Source organism: Paramormyrops kingsleyae, chromosome 16 (genome assembly GCF_048594095.1).
Source record: "Paramormyrops kingsleyae isolate MSU_618 chromosome 16, PKINGS_0.4, whole genome shotgun sequence".
Lineage (NCBI taxonomy): Eukaryota > Metazoa > Chordata > Actinopteri > Osteoglossiformes > Mormyridae > Paramormyrops > Paramormyrops kingsleyae.
In genome coordinates this window covers 23,203,898-23,223,807 of record NC_132812.1, presented here as the reverse complement: position 1 = coordinate 23,223,807, position 19,910 = coordinate 23,203,898, and the positions used below count along the sequence as shown (strand labels likewise).

The 19,910-nt window shown below is 44.9% G+C and overlaps 1 protein-coding gene across 2 annotated transcripts in view; it reads right to left on the bottom strand.

The window, feature by feature from the left end:
- Nucleotides 1–19,910, bottom strand: part of LOC111858403 (thrombospondin type-1 domain-containing protein 7B-like) — a 123,368-nt gene that overhangs the window by 52,060 nt on the left and 51,398 nt on the right. For both annotated transcript variants that reach the window (XM_072700533.1, XM_072700532.1), the window contains exons 3-7: nt 12,162–12,996; nt 9,330–9,578; nt 8,089–8,243; nt 6,729–6,884; nt 2,300–2,500 (exon numbers count right to left, since the gene is read on the bottom strand). In XM_072700533.1, coding sequence (XP_072556634.1) covers nt 2,300–2,500; nt 6,729–6,884; nt 8,089–8,243; nt 9,330–9,578; nt 12,162–12,996 — 1,596 coding nt within the window. The remainder of the gene's footprint in view (nt 1–2,299; nt 2,501–6,728; nt 6,885–8,088; nt 8,244–9,329; nt 9,579–12,161; nt 12,997–19,910) is intronic.

Sequence of the window (19,910 nt, the reverse complement as noted above, 5' to 3'; positions counted from 1 at the left end):
ACCATCAGACTGTAGATGTCAATCACTTCAGATATTTCACTACCATGTATCAGATAAATTCTATAGGGGACATCAGGTAAGTGGGGTTTTCTGAGACGTTTCTGAGACGTTTTAAGTTGTGTCATATATGCCCGAAACAGAAAACAATCAGCTATGTCATGTGTTCTGGATAAAAACATTAAATTAAATAAAGTTGAGAAAATTATAGTGTCATTTCTTGTCTGTGTACTAGGGAGTCTCAAGCAGCTGGAAGCAAATTCCTTGTTTGCCCCAGCACACTTGGCGAATAAAGCTGATTCTGAAAATTATTTAGGCTATTAAAGAGTATGAGTAGGATTTGGCATTTTCGTATAACGCATCCATATGGCAGACCGGCATCAGCCTGCCTCCATGTGGCAGACCGGTATTAGCCTGCCGCCAAATGGGAGACCGGCATCAGCCTGCCTCCATGTGGCAGACCGGCATCAGCCTGCATCCATGTGGCAGACCGGCATCAGCCTGCCTCCATGTGGCAGACCGGCATCAGCCTGCCTCCATGTGGCAGACCTGTATCAGCCTGCCTCCATGTGGCAGACCGGCATCAGCCTGCATCCATGTGGCAGACCGGCATCAGCCTGCCTCCATGTGGCAGACCTGTATCAGCCTGCCTCCATGTGGCAGACCGGCATCAGCCTGCATCCATGTGGCAGACCGGCATCAGCCTGCCTCCATGTGGCAGACCGGCATCAGCCTGCCTCCATGTGGCAGACCGGCATCAGCCTGCCTCCATGTGGCAGACCGGTATCAGCCTGCCTCAAAATGGGAGACCGGCATCAGCCTGCCTCCATGTGGCAGACCGGCATCAGCCTGCCGCCAAATGGGAGACCGGCATCAGCCTGCCTCCATGTGGCAGACCGGCATCAGCCTGCCTCCATGTGGCAGACCGGCATCAGCCTGCCTCCATGTGGCAGACCGGCATCAGCCTGCATCCATGTGGCAGACCGGCATCAGCCTGCCTCCATGTGGCAGACCGGTATCAGCCTGCCTACATGTGGCAGACCGGCATCAGCCTGCATCCATGTGGCAGACCGGCATCAGCCTGCATCCATGTGGCAGACCGGCATCAGCCTGCCTCCATGTGGCAGACTGATACCAGTCTGCCTCCTAGCTAGTTAACAGGACTCTGCTCTGGTCTCTGTACTGAAGGTAAAGGTTCCTATAAATATGGACCATATTTTAGATTTCACTGACTTTTTGTTGACCGATTATTACATTTACTAATAGAAAAGTTTCTGAATTTCAAGTTTTTTCTTGATTAAATAATAAGTGGACTAATAGAAGAAATTAACAAAATGAAATTACAAATGATGCTTGCTTCACATAACTTGTTACTTCAGCTTGGACTTAGAAGGCAATTAATCTGAATCTGCACATGTCACTGTAACATATATAAACACAACAGACAGTGACAGAATAGCAAAAAATGTGAAACAGATGTAATCAGGCGTATAATTGATTCAGTGAGCAATTAACAAGTTGCAGAGATAATATTGGTCAGACTTTTAATAAAGTATGATTCGCTGCTGGCGGCTGCTTTGTGTGGCAGGACTGCACCCCGGCACCTTCGCTTCCCGAGTGCCACACCTGTGCGCTTGTTCCTGTCCAGCCCAGTCGTTTGGACGCGCCCTGCAGCCTCAGGCTTCGCCTCACTTGCTTTCTGTGGGAAGGGTCCCTGTCTGCAAGGTTTCTGACTTGCTGTGTAGCACTGTCAGCTCCCACAGTCCAGAAACATGCAGTTAGGGCAGTGTTTCCCATTCCGGTCCTCCAGGACCCACAGACAGTCCACATTTTTGCTCCCTCGCAGCTCCCAGTATAGAACAAAAATGTAGACTGCCTGGCAGGGAGCAAAAACTTGGACCGTCTGAGGGTCTCTGTGGACCGGATTGGAAAACACTGAATTAGGGATATTAATGACTCTATACAGCCCAGTGTGCTTGAGTGTCTGTATGATGAAGCGGGCCTCCATCCACTGTGTCCCTTGCCCGGTCCCCTGTGCTCCCTGCCACCCTATGCTGGATAAGTGGTTATGGAAGATGAATGGATGGATTCTAGCCACCTTTGCTATTATTTCGGGGCGCCACACATCAGAATCATGGATACTATGAGGCGACTGGCTGGTGTGTCACTATGGAGAATGACTGTCTCTGTCCATCTGTGTGTCTGCTGCTTTTCTTCGGTCTGGTGACTGGGGAGGCGTTTGTATAACAGAGCATCGGGGTGAGTGCGGTGAATAGGAAGTCACTGGGGGCAGGGGGCTCACCTTCACTGTCCACGCAGAGGACGATCTGCGCCTGGCTCCCCGCGCCGCACCTCCCATCTGCGGCCTCGCACGGCTGCGTGGACGAGACGAGCCAGTGGAAGCAGACAGGGTCCTCGCACGCCATGGACTCCACGAGGTGCGGGCAGTCCTGGGTCATGCCCGCCGGCTCCCGCAGCACATGCCGCGCCCTCTGCCGGAAGCCTGCGGGGGGGGGGGGGGGGGAGGCGAGACCAGGGCCGGAGATGAGGACCTCCGGCATACGCTGCGGCTGTTGGCGCTCGGCAGGGAAGGGGACTGCAGGCCTGTGGGGCAGCGCTGCAGCTTCACACCTGTATGTTATTAGATCTAAGCCCCCTGCTCTATGAGTGCATGTGGGTGACTTTATGAGTTTCTCCGCATAGTCCCAGAACATGAACGTAGGTGAATTAGTGACTCTTTCCCCACATGCATGACAGATATTCCTGTCACCATCCTCGAGTTTATTCACGGCTGGGCGAGCTCTTCCTCTTGTGTGCAGGAAGCTCCAATCCAGACGTGCTCCTACCCCTGAGCTGAGTGGGCCTCTTCTGCACTAGCACACACCTCTTCATGGCCCTTGGCTGCCTTATAACATCTCCTTCCCAGCAGTTTCTGTCATTCCCACATGACTTCCAGCGGTTTCACATCTTAATCCTGGATGTTGCACAAAGACCATCCTCCTGCCCCCCGGTGAACTTATTCATTATTCATTAAATAACAACTGTTTTTTAAGATTTTAATCTCAAATCATGCTTGTTACTTCCTGACAATATTGGCTGCCTAAAAAACATTTAGTTTTTTTAAAATACAGATTAAATAAAGAAAGTGACTGGCTAATCAGGATGCCCCTGGGGGGCACTTCAACTCTGAGCCCAGTCTGCTGCAGGATGCTGCGGTGTTTTGGGGGGTAGCGAGGTTCACAGACTGCACGTCAGCACGGCTTGGGGCCGCAATGTTTCTGTAAGCCCACCATCGGTATTTCAAAGGCTCAAACCACTACAATCAGCATCCCCTGTCGCGCTTGGAAGCCGGCAAAATGGGAATTATGGGGAGCACTCTGCGATCACACAGATGGAGATGTGTACTCATCTCACCAGTTACAAACAGGAGATAAGTGCAGAAAATGAGACAGCGCAGGGAATCAGTTTCCTACGGATTATAGCACATTTTTATTATTTTGCATGGTACTTAACTCTGATTTTTATGCTGTGAGGTTGTTGAGAAATAGAATTAAATAGTGACTGATTCTATCTTAAGTGACTTGAAATGAGTGCTTCATTATTCCTGGTATAATCTGCGCCTTCTACATGACTGACTGTACAGGACTGGGCAGCAGAATGTGTCTGTTAACAAATCTCAGAATCAGGAACCATGATGATGAGCAGCAAATGCTTTACTTATCAATGGTTGTGTCACAGAGGAATCTCACCCAAAATGCATATAAAACATCCAGAATATTAAAGTTCCCAGCGTCCATCCGCATGCCTGACGCTGTTACATGTGACTTTCACAGAAAGCGACAACACGGATATGTACAGAAACGTCACGTGATGTGTGTCATACATCCGTCATTTCAATAACTAATAACAGAATTACAATTAGCTGCTCAATAATTAATCTAAATTACGCTGCTTTTCCCCAGAAATAGGTGATACATTTTCGTGTCTTAGAAATTACTCCATGCATGCAGCAGGAGATACTGTATGGTTTCTTAACTGAACAGGTAGCAGAAAAATAAACCAAGATGCCGACTTTCTGCAGCGGGCATAAAATAACAGGCTGCGCCCTGAGGCACCATCACGAAATGTGCTGTGTTTTATGAGGGCTTAAGCGTCGGTCTCTCTGCTAATGCTATTTATTAATGGGAGGAAACAAAAACATATGATTAAAAATACAGAAGAAACATAAAATGTACATACTGATTATTTGATTTGATGCTTGTGAAAACAATGATCCATTAATGAAACCAAGGGCCGGGTTTAAAGGAAAATTCAGTTTTAAACTATATTCTATTTTCTATTCAAGACACTTTCACGAAAATGCGATGTTTTTCTTTTAATCAAACGCAGATTCCTTAAAATAGTAATAAATTACACACAGCAATTTTCTCTTTTGATAAATTGTTTCTTTCGACTTTTCTATAATCCTTCTGTTATTTGCTTTCTTTTATATTTATGATCTGCAAACCGGATCGTCTATTAGCTTGGCAGGACGTTTTTTCCACTACAGAAAAGCACCTCTCATGTCAGGACATGGACACTGTGCTAACCAGCTAATCAAGTGACAACTAGGTGCCCCCTGGAGAGGAATCCGTCCGACACCCGCGACCATCCAAACTGGCAAAGAAACGACCTTGGAGAAGCAGATCCCCAGGTTATTAATGACTGATAGGCTCTCCAGTCCCAATCAAATTAATTCAAAGAAGCTTAATTTCCTTTCCTGGTTCCCTATCAGTCTTCCTGCAGCGTGTCAGAGGAGAATCCAAAGTATGCTACTGCTGCACATGTCTTCACCGCTATGACTGCTCTGGTTCCCTGACACATGTGGTAACATAATCACAAGCTGCACGAAACAGTTGTGCAATGACCAGTGGAACTATGCAAATTATTCAGAATGACAGCATGTGTACAACCCACTTGCCATTGTGATCAAAGTCCTTGTGCTTCCGCCCCGAGCCCCTGCTCATCGTGATTACGGTAAATACAATGAGCCTCTTTTTTGCGATATGTCAGAAACTAGCCGTCACGGCGTAGTGCAAAAACGGCCAGATACAAGTGTGCCGGTGACTTTCCATGCTGTAAAATGCATTAGCTCTTCTCAGGATAAAATTAGAATCACTTAGAGCTTCAAAACAACATGAAATGAATTCAATTTCCCAACTTTGCTCTTAAACTAAATCCCATGATAATTGAGCTAAATGAGTGTAGTCTGTCTCTGTAGGTCTAACAGGGATAACTCCACATCCTACTGGAACGTTCTTTCGGCACTTGCGAAGACAAAGGGTGCTCGGCTGTTGCAAAAAGCCGGCGGTTTCTGGTGAGGAGGCCTCGCCCCTGTCTAGCGTAACATCCTGCATAATGACTTCTCAGGTTCCGCCGTGGTTCTGGCTTTACCTCCCAGCAAAGCAGCTAAGTGGTGATAAATGACAGCGTGTGAGAACATCTCCTCCGTTATGCGCCCCTGCCTACAGAGCTGAGGAAACTTGTTAAAAACTTCATCCACAGGCAGCCGTAAAGTATGGGAGAGATTAGTCTTTGCAAAAAAATCAATAGTCACCGCATTAATATGGGAAATACTAATAAGGAACATTCTTTTCACACAGCACAGGAAGCTGTTTTTGCCTGGAACTCTAAGAAACAGCATGTGCTCTCACACTATTCTATTATAAACAATTAAGGTGCTAAGATGAATTTTTCTCTCCTCGCATAATTTTGGTAACAGTTTTTGAAATGTGCGTCCTTGTGACTGTCAGGGTAACAATACTCACACGTTCTCACTTAGAGGACTTACGGTATAAACTGTCAAACTTCAAACACTAAGAAATGACTTTTCCAGTAATAGGCTGTCATCTGAAAATCAGTTAAATTTGCAGAGCAGTTACATTTCTTGCTTGTTGCCAATATGTTGCCTTTCATCACCGGTTTTGGGACAACCTGTCCTGGAGTTTTGATTTTATGCTAATCCTTCAATCCACAACCTTTTAAATCAGGACCCCAGTATATAACAGGGTATGTGTGCATCCACAACAATACACAACAATCAGAGGTAACATGACTGCCTTTGCAGAGATGAAAACTCTCGGCCCCGGATAAGAGAGTCCATGCGTTGACCACAAGGGGTGACATCATCGTCAAAGCCGGGAGATCTATTAGGGTTCTCCATCCTGGAGAACCCTATTCACTCATGGTCAGGTCACTACCTAGACCCTCACCCCGGTATGCCCAATCAGAAAAGCGAACATGTCGGATGCTCGCCCTGCTAGGAGAGGGAGGGGCACCTTTCGGAGTTTAGGGGCTCAGTTAGTCTTACACAAAAACTTTCTCAAGGCAGAATGAAAAACGATAGGTTTAGAGAGATAACCAATCAGATTGCAGAGGAGGTGGGTCCAAGCAACTAGAGGAGGTGAGACCAACCAATTAGATGTCATGGTCCCACTTGCTCTTGTTGCTTGGACCCACCTCCTCCCCTTCAATAACTTTCCTTTAATTGTTCGACATGTTAAGGATGAAAAAGACCCCACATTTTGTGTTGTACTTGGCAGTGGTTTATGTATTCATATTTAGCCCACATAGCAGCATGGTTTGTTACTGGGCATGTCTCAGACGCCACCCCTCCCCCCAGTAATGCCTGGGATACTCGACGACATGGACATTAATGCCTGTTGTGAAGCCCCCCCCCCATCCCCCCGTACCTTTTCTCCCCTGGGGGTCCAGGCAGTCGTCGTATAGGCAGGAGCCCCAAGGCGACCAAGGGGAGAGCAGGCAGTCCTGGGGGCAGGGGATGGAGCAGGGCTGGACGGCTGGGGGCGTCTTCGCTGGGCACAGCCTCTTGTTCACTGGCCTGGTCACTAGGCAGGGCACAGATGGAGTGGGACGTATGATGGGGGGGGCAGGTGTGCAGGGTATAGATCCCTGTATCCAGCCACTGAAACTCTTGGCCAAGGCCTTCAAGCTATTGGGAAAAGAATACTAAAACTTGTCTGTGCATTTTAAAGCAAAAATGAAGTTTGTCTTGAATAAAAATGCCATTTAAACACACCTCCGCAGATCATTGAGCACCAGATTACCATTTAAATTAAAATCCAAGGGACGCATAACCCAAAAGCTTTGCTCAAAACAAATACATCTACATGACGCATGGTTTAAAAGACGTGCAAGATGGTTAAAAATGACTGAAACACTCCACTTTCTGCACGGGGAGTCGGCCCTTTAAGGACGAGCGGCTGCTTCACACTATTAAGCTGTTCACAAGGCTCCGGGTGAAGGACGTATCCGCTTGCAGGAAGAGCGGTCTTTACTCACATCTCCACTGACCTGCATTGATCTGCATCCGGGAACACAATCGATTTACCTGGGGGGGCCCCGTTCCTCAGCATTCCAACTTTAGATCAGTTTTTAACCCCCCCCCCCCTCCCCCCACTTCTCCCACTCAATGTAATATAACACCAGCTGTTGTCCCTTCACTTCATTCTGCCTATTTTAGAGGAAAGGGTGGGGGGGCATTGCAGTTTAGCGGCGCTCTGCGGGAGGAAGCCCCCCCCCCCCCACCCTCAGCTCCCATCAGCCGCCTGGTTCATCTCGATTTCTGGGTGTCATCGAATGACATGGTGCATTTCGGTGGCTGGGTGGGGTTGGGGGGGGGGGGGTGTGGTCGAATCGCTCAATTTCTCTCCAGCTAACTTTAAACATCACAGTAGAGCCATTCCACTGGAGAGCTAATTCGCATTCTCTGAGCCCCCTCCAGCCCAGAGAGACAAAGCAGTACAGTAAGGATCAAACTCACATGTCATTTGTAGCGGAAGACCTGCCTTTGCTTTTGTCAAAAGCCCGTTACAGGCAATTTTAAACCAGTGCCACGTGCATCATAGCAGTGGTGCATCAGCAATGATGTGAGATCGCACCTTGTAGGTGATCCAATCTGATTATCAAAGGGTGTCACAAAGGTCCAATAAGAATCCACCTGGAATGACCTTTTACCTTATTGGCTCCACCCCTCAGCCCATAGCACACCTACTCTTAAAGGGCCAGCGCTGGTTCTGCTGTCTGCCTCACCTTCTTTTGCGTCTCCGGGGACCTGCACGCAGTACGTCTCCCTGGTCTGGATCCCCCCACCGCATAGCAGGCTTAGGTTGCCGTGGCGCCGGTCATGCGTGCTGAGGAGGGGCTGGATTTGGCATTCTCCCCAGTCTGTGTTCTTCCACACGTACCTGGGGAGGCATCCTGTCAGCATCCATTTTACTTGTCCCGGCCTGGTAGGATATACTTGACCTGGATAACAGCATTTACGCAACGCTATGCATTTAAAAGGGGCTGACTGCTGTTGCAGACACAAAACACAACAATAGTACAATTCTAGGAAAAAACTGTTTACTTGTACTGTTTTTTTGCCTTAAATAGACCTTCTACAATGCACTGACCGTGAAAAAGCCTTCAACCATGACAACCATTAACTAGAAAGGGAAAATTCTAGAAAATAATGTTTGGAAAAGGTAAATAAATGAAAACACCATCACCACACTACCTCTTGACTTTCAGACAAATTCAAATATGTGACCTTGACCGCACAAGGTCGCAGGAACGAATAAATAATGTGTCGATAGTAAGGTCAGGCTGAATTAGGTCCTTTAACTCATTCCTGGATTAATTGTGTATGTGTCCCAGTGATATTGGATTTGATTTGCAAGCCTCAAAAAATTCTATATGTATTTTAAGGTTTCCATCCCAAAAAATATTCAGAGCCAACAGACAATCCTCTTCCCACGTAAAGAATTTATTTATTCAATTTTCTTAGCTAATCCGATTTTACAGGGTGACACCCACTATACGCAGTAGGCAATAATACGGAAAAAAGCCTTGGGACACCTTACATTGACCACAGACACAGCCTGAACAGGGAAGCGTTCAGCTTTTTTCTGATTTAAAATTTTCCACACGGCTAATACATGCGCTGATGTCCATAGGCATCTGTAACTGAGGTCTTGCAGAGCACAAATCCAAGGGAAATGTTCGTCTGTACGCCCCTTCATCCACCTGACACACACCCTGAGGATGTGACCTCGCTGAACAGAAATGCACCCCCCCCCCAGCACGCATGACAGACCGTGTGGGTGTACCTTCCTTGATAAGCAGGTCCTGTAAAATTTCCTGCTGCCCGTATTCACCTGTTTTTCTCACACTGCTTACACTGCATGGACACTGTATTTGGGTGTTTCTTCCAGTGCCCGTGTCATACTTTTAATTTCCTAGTCAATTTTACACAAAAGCTTTGTCGAGGGAAGCCCAGGACCGCGTACCTGGGACACTCTGGAAGTAAATCTCCAATGATGTTGCAAGCCTCTTTGTCCTCAAGGCCGGGACATTCCTCGCCCCCCCCAATGGGGACCTGTTTCAGGCTTCGGGTCCTCGTCCTGTAACCGGGCGACAAATCCAGTGCCCGACAGCTCTTTGAGCAGGGGTTCCATGGCCCCCATTCGGACGTCTCACAGTCTCTTGGCATCACGCAAGACTGGAATGTCACTGGGATACTGTCTTGCGTACAAAGGCTAACAGGGGGAAAGAGGATCATTAATAATATTCAACATTTTTACATTTTCAACTCAAGTGGCAGCTAGACAGCCACAAAATTGTTCTGATGCTTTGGGCAAGTTAAAGAGAACCTGCACAAGCAGTAAAGCATGGAAACAAATAAAGGCATGTGGACACATTTTCTTTTCAATGAAAACCTGCCAGTGTATTGCACATGCCCACACCCCCGATTTAATGGAGCGCTTGGCCTTTTAAAGATTACAGACAGCTGAAATTCATCCAGCACGTGTTTCACAGGGGATTCAATTTGCTCTGGAGTGAAAGAAAGGGCTCCTGAACTGCATCGACTGCCTAATGCAAATTTCCCCTTCAAATGGACCAAATTGGTCACATTGGAGGGTTCTGCAGCCCGATCCTCTCAAGCTGTCAAAGGAGCAGGGCCAATAACTCAGCAGGCCAATCATATTGTTTCCTTTCTGTCATGTGACTTAAGGCATCGGTTACATTTAAATATCACCATTTAGAGCCAGTATTGCCAATGCTGAAAGATACAAAACTATTACTAACACTCAACAAATACTTTTCAAAATCTCTGATGAGGTTTAACAGGTAGAGATAATAATACTTCATGCTCCAAGTATATAAGCAAAGGTCTTGCAGTCTGATAGTTCTAGACCATTGGTTCTCAACCTTAATGCGGCATGACCCAATTTTTACCATATCAGCTCAGTCAGTATAGTAATGCTGTGATCAAGCACACAGTGCACTCTGCAATTTATGCCAATCTATGCTGATCGCACAAATCTGATTGGTTGTGCTAGTGAATTTGAAATGAAGCATCTACGGTTGACTAAACTAGTTTTGCACTAAGCAGTTGCAGATCCAAGTCTCATTTATATAGGTTAATACTAGGCTTGGGGCTGGGAAATCTGATCGTGGATCAGATTGGAGCTTGCTGGTTTTTAATATGCTTACATATTCCCAATATTTCCTAATACTTCCAACTCCGCCTAGTGACCCTTTCAGAACTTACCACGACCAAAATTGCTCTAGACGCCCCTGTATCTGGTTACTGGTACTGTAAGAGCAGAGGTGATTGTGCTTCTGTGGGGCACCTCCTGCCCTTTAATTAACAGTTTTTCCATAATACCAAAACTGCCCAATCAGTAGAAACTATCGAGTCCCTGCTAAACTCTCATCTATTGGTATTGGTGTTTGATTTAAGTGGAACACGATGCCTTTGACTTTCCTAATGGGGATTTTATTTACTCATTTATTTTATTTATCTATATTTTATCTTATATCATTAATATGAAGGGATGGCATGGTGGTGCAGTGCTTAGCACTGTTGACTCCTGGCACTGGGGTTCGAGTCTCTGCCATGGCTCTGTGTGTGTGTGTGTGTGTGTGTGTGTGTGTGTGTGTGCGTGTCCTCTGATGGGTTGGTACCTGATCAGGGTTGTTCCCTGCCTTGTGCCCATAGACTCTGGACCCCCCATAACCCTGAATATGACAAGTAGCTTCAGAACATGGATGGATTTTTAATATGATTTGATACACTTTCAGTTTCTTTAGTCTATGAAAATCCTGATTGCTCTATCTATTTATTGTTTATGACCCTGACCTTGAAAACTGTAGTACACTCATATGCTCACATGTGCTTCCAAACGTCTATTTTTAATGCTATTCACAGCGAAACGATTGTTGCAATTTTTACAAGGGAAACACAAACAAACATAATGCAAAACAAAAAACATAATCATTTTCAGTCATAACGTCTCATTTTTTCTACCAACAGTTTAATGTCATGTGTAATTATACTTGATAATTATATTGTAATTAGCAAAACTGAATAAAACATCTAACTCAGGTGGGAAATGCATATTCAAAGCTAGAAACACAGAGCTGCCACTTGTGATTTTTAAATGAGATTGGTAATCTTGCAGCGTGAGGCATTGTGTCACTGCAGCGTTCCGGTCAGTTCAGGTCAGGGTCTGAAAAATCTTCATCAGGAAAAAAAAACTGGGTCCACCTGAAACGTTCCCTTTTTCAGCTGTGTTGGGAAACCGGAGCACCCGGGGGAACCGAATGGGGAGAACAAGCAAGCTCTACATACAGTACCAGCCCAGGGTCTACATCAATCTACCTGGAGCTGTGATGTCATAGTTATGCTCACTGGGACACTGTGGCACTTATTGCTATGGTTACTACTATTGTTATTATTTTATTGTTGTTATTCTTTACACCATATTATGTAATAAACCATGTTACTATGTTACTATGCTGTGTAAATTATGGACTGTGCCCTCTGACTACTTACAGCAGTAGAGAAAATACAGGAGAGTCTTAAATTAAAAGCATAGCAATATTAATATGTACAAAGAATTGATGAGATCAGAAGGAGACAGAGATGGTCCCTACAGGAGAGTACGGAGGTTTTAATTAATTTATTAGAATTTAGAGCCTGAGTTCAGTTACCCACACTGGTGAATTTTATTTTTTATGACCTGTAGTTTTTTTGGTGTCTCTCCAAAAGTTACTGAAAAACCCAAAGAAATTTTAGGGATTTAGGGTGATGCATGGGGGCAGAGGGGGCTCACCTCAGCATGGAGTTTTTGCCGTCGCTCCGCATACAGCGGACTTGCCTCGTCTGGTAGCCGATCTCGATGTCCAGAACCTTGGGGCTGAGGTGACGTTGGTGGTGGCGATGGTGGTGAGGCGTGTGATGGGTGCTGCGGACCTGGCGCTGCACCGAGTTCCTCTCGCCGGAGTCGGTGCTGAAGTCCAGTGTGGTGCGACCACTGAGCCACATCTCCTTGTGGTGGGGCAGCCGGCACTCGGTCCATGGCCCCACCTTCAGGCTGTACCTGAACTCCCCCTCGCTACCGGGGCAAGGACGGAGGTGCTCACAGGGCCGGGTCTGTGTGAGGTTGGGGCAGCTGGCTCCTCCGTACACGGGCGCGGCGAGGACGGCCCTGGTACGGTGTTGCAGGCCGACCCCGCAGCTGGCACTGCAGGCCGACCAGGTGGAGAAGTCGGACACGATGCAGGGCCGGGGGCAGGGGATGAGGCAGGCCTGTTCCTCGGCCGGCCGGCGGGAGAGGAACTCGCAGACGCGCTCCGTCACGGCGCTGCGGTCCGAGGTGCGCATGCAGCGCACGCTGCGCCACTGCACGCCGTGCTGCGCCATCACGCACTCCGCCGGCTGCGGCCCGCCAGGCGTCAGCGTGCAGGTGCCCCACTCTGAAGTCTCCCACTCGAAGAGCTCCCTCTGCAGGTCACACTCGCGGAAACAGCGGCGCTGCTGCTGGGGCATGTCCGCCAGTGGGCAGCTGGAGACGGCCGCCGCCCAGCCCTCGGCGTGGACACACCACACCGACCGTGTCTGCACCCCCCCGGGACCACAGTCGTCACCCATGCACCTCCCCCACTGGCCTGCAGGAAGGACAGGAGACCGGATCCCTGTTAGTGAGGGAATCACCTGCTGCAGATTCACACTCAGCTAGACAAGCAAAACAGATATTAAATAAAATTAAGTATAATTACTAAAACTACTAAAAATTAAGGTAAAGGCGCCATTATCTATTAGCCACAGTATTTAAGAAGCTTGCACAAACTAGGCTTTTGGACAAAATGTGGAGGAGTTGAAATAACAGTCTATAACGAGCAGTTTTCCTCAAACTTTCTGGCGTTAAATTATTCAGCAAGAGTGAGATCGAGAAGAAACGGGTCAAATCAAACAGGCGGCAAACAAAACGCTGCGGTAAACATTGGATCCTGCGTGCAGTATGAACTGCTTAATATCAGTGCACCGCTTAAGTGATTTAGTTACGAGAGAGTGCAGGTGAGCATGGGGGGGCTCAGAGACTTGAGGCCGATAAACGTGAAAACGGAGAAATACTGCAGTCAGCAAAACTACACCATGTGTCACAGTTATCATAACACAAACTTCAAAGATGAAGAATTTGTCTGATTATTTATCATCACGAAAACAAGTGTCCGAAACACCCCCTTACTTTTGCTGAGAAGCAGATTGGGAAAATCATTAAATCCTTTAGGTAATTATGCAGACAGTAAAAACAAAACAGCCACCATATGAGAGGTCTCCCAGTGCGCTCTGCTGTTTGAAAAAAAAGTGTTTATTTCTGAATGCATATTTCGAGAAACAGTTTCAAGACAGAAACGCAGCTTTCGTTAACTATAATGTTCAAAAATCACTCAATTTGAATATAGGCCTATATTATAGTAGACAAAATGTATCGACTGGTCTGTGAATATTTGTAATCATGTTGCAACCCTTTTAAACAGGCATAAAAAAACATTTAATCTCAAATTTATACTGTTTAAAAGTTCAAAGATGGATAATTACACAAGAACCGTCACACTACTGCGCTCGTTGTACATTAATGACTGGTTTAATTAAAACAACCTTACGTTGGAGTTAATTAAATGAAAGTAATTACACTGATTCAGATTATCAGTTTTAAAACAAGCACATCATTGATATGTGTTGGCACTACGGAAAGCGCATCAGACAATGCAAAGATCACAACGAAATGCGCTGGTCGCATTGGCCCTCGATGATGGAAAACCTGCTTACTTTGCCAAAGACTTAAACCGCTGCTTAGTTCCGTAGTTCACTGGAGCATGTCATTAACTTTTAAATTATTATTATTATTTGGTGCCCCCTGAAATGCTTTGCTATCTGATGTTTTTGTATGCTAATCCTTTTGTTAGTATTCATAAACGGATTGTTTCGAACCTGATCCAAGCAGAAATTAAAAATACAAATAAAAAACCTAGAATATTTACAAATATAGCAACAGAATGTAGGCGGGATGATGGAACTTTATGAATTTCAATGAGCGTTTGGCCATATCTAGGAGCGATGAAGATGTGCCGTGTTGAGTTTAACACACATTGCCATTTCATAAACATGACTGACTGTTTCTTCCATTTATCCTTGGAAAAAAAAATTATTTGCATATCTCTGTGGAGATAGCTTTTATTCGCATCGCAGAAAAGGGCGATTGAGACAAGCTTCACAATCTTCATGTGAAAAAAGTAGAAATAGAATTGGAATCATCCGCTGTCACATTCTGTTTGAGGGCGTACGATGATGGGGTCACGAGGGGGTCGCCACATGGACAGCCCCCCGGCTGACGCACCGTGTCCCGCTGAAATGCCACCGCATTTTGCGGTGAGGTCGGGAGGGGGGCAGCTAGGTTTGAGCTCAATAGTTCACATTCTTGCTCTTCTCAACACAGGAAAAAAACCACGTCTTAGTCTATGGGAGAATATGTGTCTATAGGGAAATATGAATTAATGATGAGTAAATATCACTGATTTACAAAAAACTAATTACAAACTGTTGCTTCCTGTTTGCTTCTTCTTCTCCTGACTAGGATCACATTGGGTCCCTGGGTTAATCCATACAGCATCCCCTAAGCTCACTTCCTAGACCACTGACAAATGTGTTTATGTAATGCGAGAAAGATCTCATTTTAACAGGACATCCCATTTTATATGGAGACGTTCATTCTTTTCTTGAATTGAAAACCTGTGAAATAAAAACTTGTAATCCGTTACTCGCCGTGATTTCATTTGGAATTATTCCAGAGCATTTCTCACAAACACCTAAAATGCACCACAAACACCTAAAATGCATCACAAACACCACTTGTAACAGTACCTCAGTATTCAAATGAAACCATTTCAAATAGCAGATTAAGATATTTTTCACCTGTAGTGAAGAAACACATATAAACACAATGCACAAAATGTCATCTTATTATTACAAAATGTAACATTATCAATTAAGATGAAAACAGCAATGAGACGTTGTTTGGGGCATCATCCTCACACTTGGCCCCATGGACAGAGCTGAGAGATGAGGCACCACAGCTGAACTCTTTGTTTCCAACTGATTATTGATTTCTTGCATGTAGGCCCAGTGTTACCTGAGTGATGCGTCTTGTACCTGCCTCAGCGCTGAGTTAACCTCAGCATCGACTCCTTCAGACATCTGAAATGCTTACTGGGCATCTTCTCCAGCGTTAAGCAGTCCGTAATTGGTTGTCAAGTGATTTTTACCTTGGCGTAGCTCTGTATTTCTGGTCACAGGTGGGGGTGCACTCCGGCCATGTCTCAAGGAGTGCCACCACAGGCTGTTTTGTCAACATTTCATCTGACGTGTAATGGCTTTCCAACATTTTTGTTTTTTACAAAATCACTGCCATGATTGCGATTGGCCATTAGCCTAGTGAGGGTGGAGGGAGCAGAAGGAACTCTGCTCCCAGGCAGTGACTGACAGCCGATCTGGGACTAGGCTGTGCTTTCTGCGTGAATGGAAGCCCTTCTCCTGCTGGGACGTGTCACCATGGTGATAACCTGTCTCATACATTGTGTATACAGGCAAGATCCAAGGCAGATCTAGATGCTGCTGAGCCTAATCAGGATCTAGATACGTTTTAATTATACTTATTAGACACTGGGGAAAAGGAGGTTATTCTTCCTAAACATCCCAAACCAGTTATTAATATTTGTTTTGTTTTTGCTATTTGTCCCAAGTTCTCAAAATACAAGCAGGATAAGTACAAAGTAAATCTAAATTTAGCATATAATTGCGCTTCTCCAAATACATTCAAGCATAATGCTTTTCGTTAAAAATAAAAGGATAAAAGAAGACAAGCACTAATCAAATATGATATGTGTTACTCTGGGCATAACATGCATTGTTTCTGTACTGAATGACCTTATACGTATGATATTTCACAATTCATGGACCTTCCCTTATCCGAGAAATATATAGTGTCCTGTAATTTTTCTGCTAGATTTTAATTAACAGCAACATAAAAGCAACTCATTTTCTAAATAGATTCTGAATCAGATACTTACACCCAGGTGTTTGGTCCAGAAGTCAGGATGGGTATCAATGGATTATATTTATTTACTAAATAATCATAATCTACTGATAAATAATAATAAATAAATAAAGACACATTGACATCACTCATCCAGTTTGTGCCAAAACTTAAGTCCATGCGTAAATCTAATTTAACAATTTGCTTTAGACAGAGAGTTGGATGGATTTATAATTAAAACAGTGTTTACCATTATGCTACATTGCGTTACATTTGTTTTCTTTCTGAATTTGAAAATATACTTCACCAGCTCTTCTCAACTGGGAGTCTTATCTGTTCAAAAAATATGCTTCTCTTTCGACTCTTTTCGTGGTTGTTTTTTGATAGGTTGTGTCTGATGAGTGTCCTGTATGTGCCAGATCAAATCCCACTGAAGCATTTTTTCCTTAATGACATTCCCTCGGGGAACAAAAAGATTAACAGTCTTGGGCAAAAAATCGTTCACATTTCCTCCATTCACCATTTATGGCTGAACACGAGACGCACAAATCAATTTGGTCCTAATCCTCAAATATGTAGATGAATGTTGAGAAATTGGAAAAAAATATTTTAATGCACAATTTTTGGCACGGATACAACGCGTCTGATGGGGATTTTAAGACAAGGATTCTTTCCACTTGTGTCAGTGTTCTAAAGGACTGGATTCCCCCAGCTCAGGCACTTTTGAAGGAGGTCACGGAGACTCTGTTGTTCATTATCAGAGCCTATAAACAATTTAAAAGCATTGCCATTAACAATTCAAATGAATAAATAATTAGCAATAACAGTGCAATAAAGAGTGGCTATCAGTCTGGAGATTCTCAAAAGTCTTTTTATAAATCATGAAATAGGATCCTTTAAGAGCTAGGTTATGAAACATTTATAGCACTCATTACCGTTTACATGACATTATTAGTCTGTAATAAAATCAAATTATTATTTTATTGTTATTAAGATGCTTAGTTGATTTTATCTAACCAGACTCGACAAACAATTCAGGCATTTTTAAAATTAAAGGGATGGAATCAAGCTTATTAGGCAAAATGGAAATTGTGTAACCTTACTGGGACGTACTGTAGCACGGGCGGAGGTGCGAGTTTGAGGTGCTGGGATGGAGGGAGCATTGGCTTGACTCACAAAGGGGTTTAAACCTGCTCTCCTACCAACAATAACCTTGGTTTTCTGGGTCAGTACATGACAGCAGTTTTACAATGATGTCAAGTCAACAAAACAAAGTCAACATAAGGATCTGTCAACAAGTATCAGATTTTCTTGGGAAGGGGTAGCGTGTAGCTCAGCAAAACAGAGACATACGGCTGTCACCTGTAGGTTGTGGGTTCAGATCCTGCGGCGGGTAGAGTTATTGCATCACCTCTGGGCTGCTGAGCATGGCTTTAACCCCAATTACTGCAGGGATTGCTGGCTCACCCTGCTGTCAGTCCTCCTCACTTATACATCACCTTAGACCGAAGCATCTCCGAAATGTAAATAAATGTGCTGGACCAGTGGATTCTGTTTGACATCCAACCTAGTGGCAGCACCTCTCCATGTCACAATGTCCAGTAAAGAAGAGAGTCTCATCTCCAGACCCAGGAGCTGAGCTGTATAGCTGAGATGCTGTCAAAACAAGTTCTGTACCTGGTATTCCTCCTCCTGTGAGATGAACAAAATCATGACTATCAGTTTTGTGAGTGATCCTCTGCTGGATCAGCAGAATCATAGCTGTAGAAGAGTAAAGAGTTCTTGCTCTGAGGTATGCCGTATAGCTCCCTGTGAGGCTTTTGAAAGTCATTAATCTTAAAATACACGTTATTTGTGATTGAATTATTTCAGTTGAGTGAACCAGAGCGTGATGAGAATCAGTACAAGAAGGAAGGATCTCATTAATGTGTGATGATGTATGAATCATTATTGCTTGTCTCCAAGATTCTCAGCAATCAGCTCTGAGAATGCATATTTAATGTTTGCTTGTAAAAGAATACAAAAAGTGGAAGAGGAAGAACTTTCCAGAATGAAATCTGACCTAAAAGAACATCCATCCATCCATCCATCCATCTGGTTATCCTGGGCTGACCCAAAGCCATCCCTTTTATGTCTAATATCCTGCTATGGCTTTATTATAGTGTCTCCTACAGAATTGCTATACTGATCTGGTTCTTTGTATTCAGGACTGAATGTTATGCTGTGAATTATTGTCTCTCTGTATTAAATTTTTTAACTTTTGCTTCAGTGGTCCAGCACATTGCTTTGGATCAGAACAGCGCCTAATGCGTACGGCATAAAAGAGTCACCCTGTATTTTCCAAGAAGGTCCCACTGCTTTTATTCTGAAAGCCTGGCTTCCTTCACCCTTTCCTGCCTCCCCAGTTCATAGCTCCGGCCATAGTAAGCTGCCATCCCTCCAAGTTACAGCCTCTTAACCTGCAACCATTAAATTACCCCTTGAAACAGGGAAACCGATCTCACAGCATCAGTACCGGCCTGCAGGACGAGGAGGATCATTTACTGCCTCACGCACCCCCAACTTTTAATGAAATGTTCTGTAGAAGATGGAAATATTTACTACTATGTATAATTTTTCCAGTATATGATCACATTAAGGCTAGCAATTATAATTCAGTTTACAGCTTAGATCAATTTGTTACTGTCATTCTCAAAGTTGCCCACAGCCATTTTTCCCTGTAGTTACTTATAGAACTACTGTATAAGCATTGTTAGTACTGGTCCCAGAGCAGGATTTTCTAGAGGCAAACCCAAGAAGCACAGCCAACAAGGCTGAGACACCCCCTGGACAGGGTGCCAGCTCATTGCAGGGCACAGCAACACACCGCAGGCAATGCAGAGATGCCAATTCATGGAGCTGCCTGCCTTTTATTGCAGGAGGACGGCAGCATAACGCAGAGCGGGCATGCAAACGCACACACACTGGGATTCGAACCCCAACTCTGCGGGTGTGAGGCAACAGCGCTGCCCGCATGGGATACTGCGTGTTCTGAGGCAAAAACAGCAGATACTAGCGAATTGAGGCATCTGTAGCAAGTCGATTTCCAGGTTGAGGTGGACACAAATGATGTCCCTATAAAGAAAGCACTTGCCTGCAATTGCCTTAGCAAACACCCAGCCGTAGAACTGCAGAGCTATGAAAACGGATACTGAGGTGTTCACCTTTTGCATGAGGTAGCAGATCTTTGAATGTGTTCCCAGGATTAATCGCACCCATTATAACTGCGACAGTAGACAAAGTCATGAAAATGAATAGCACCACGACTGGACATCTTTTCACATTTGAATTTAAGTCTCGGCATGGATTAAAACAACACAAGCATGAAGAGTATTTCGCTCTTCAGGCCCTTTCCGTGTCAGCTCCCTTAAATTACACCACTCTGCTAAACAATGTACAGGCTTGATGTGATGTCCGCGGAATATTCATGCCGCCTTTTTAACCTCG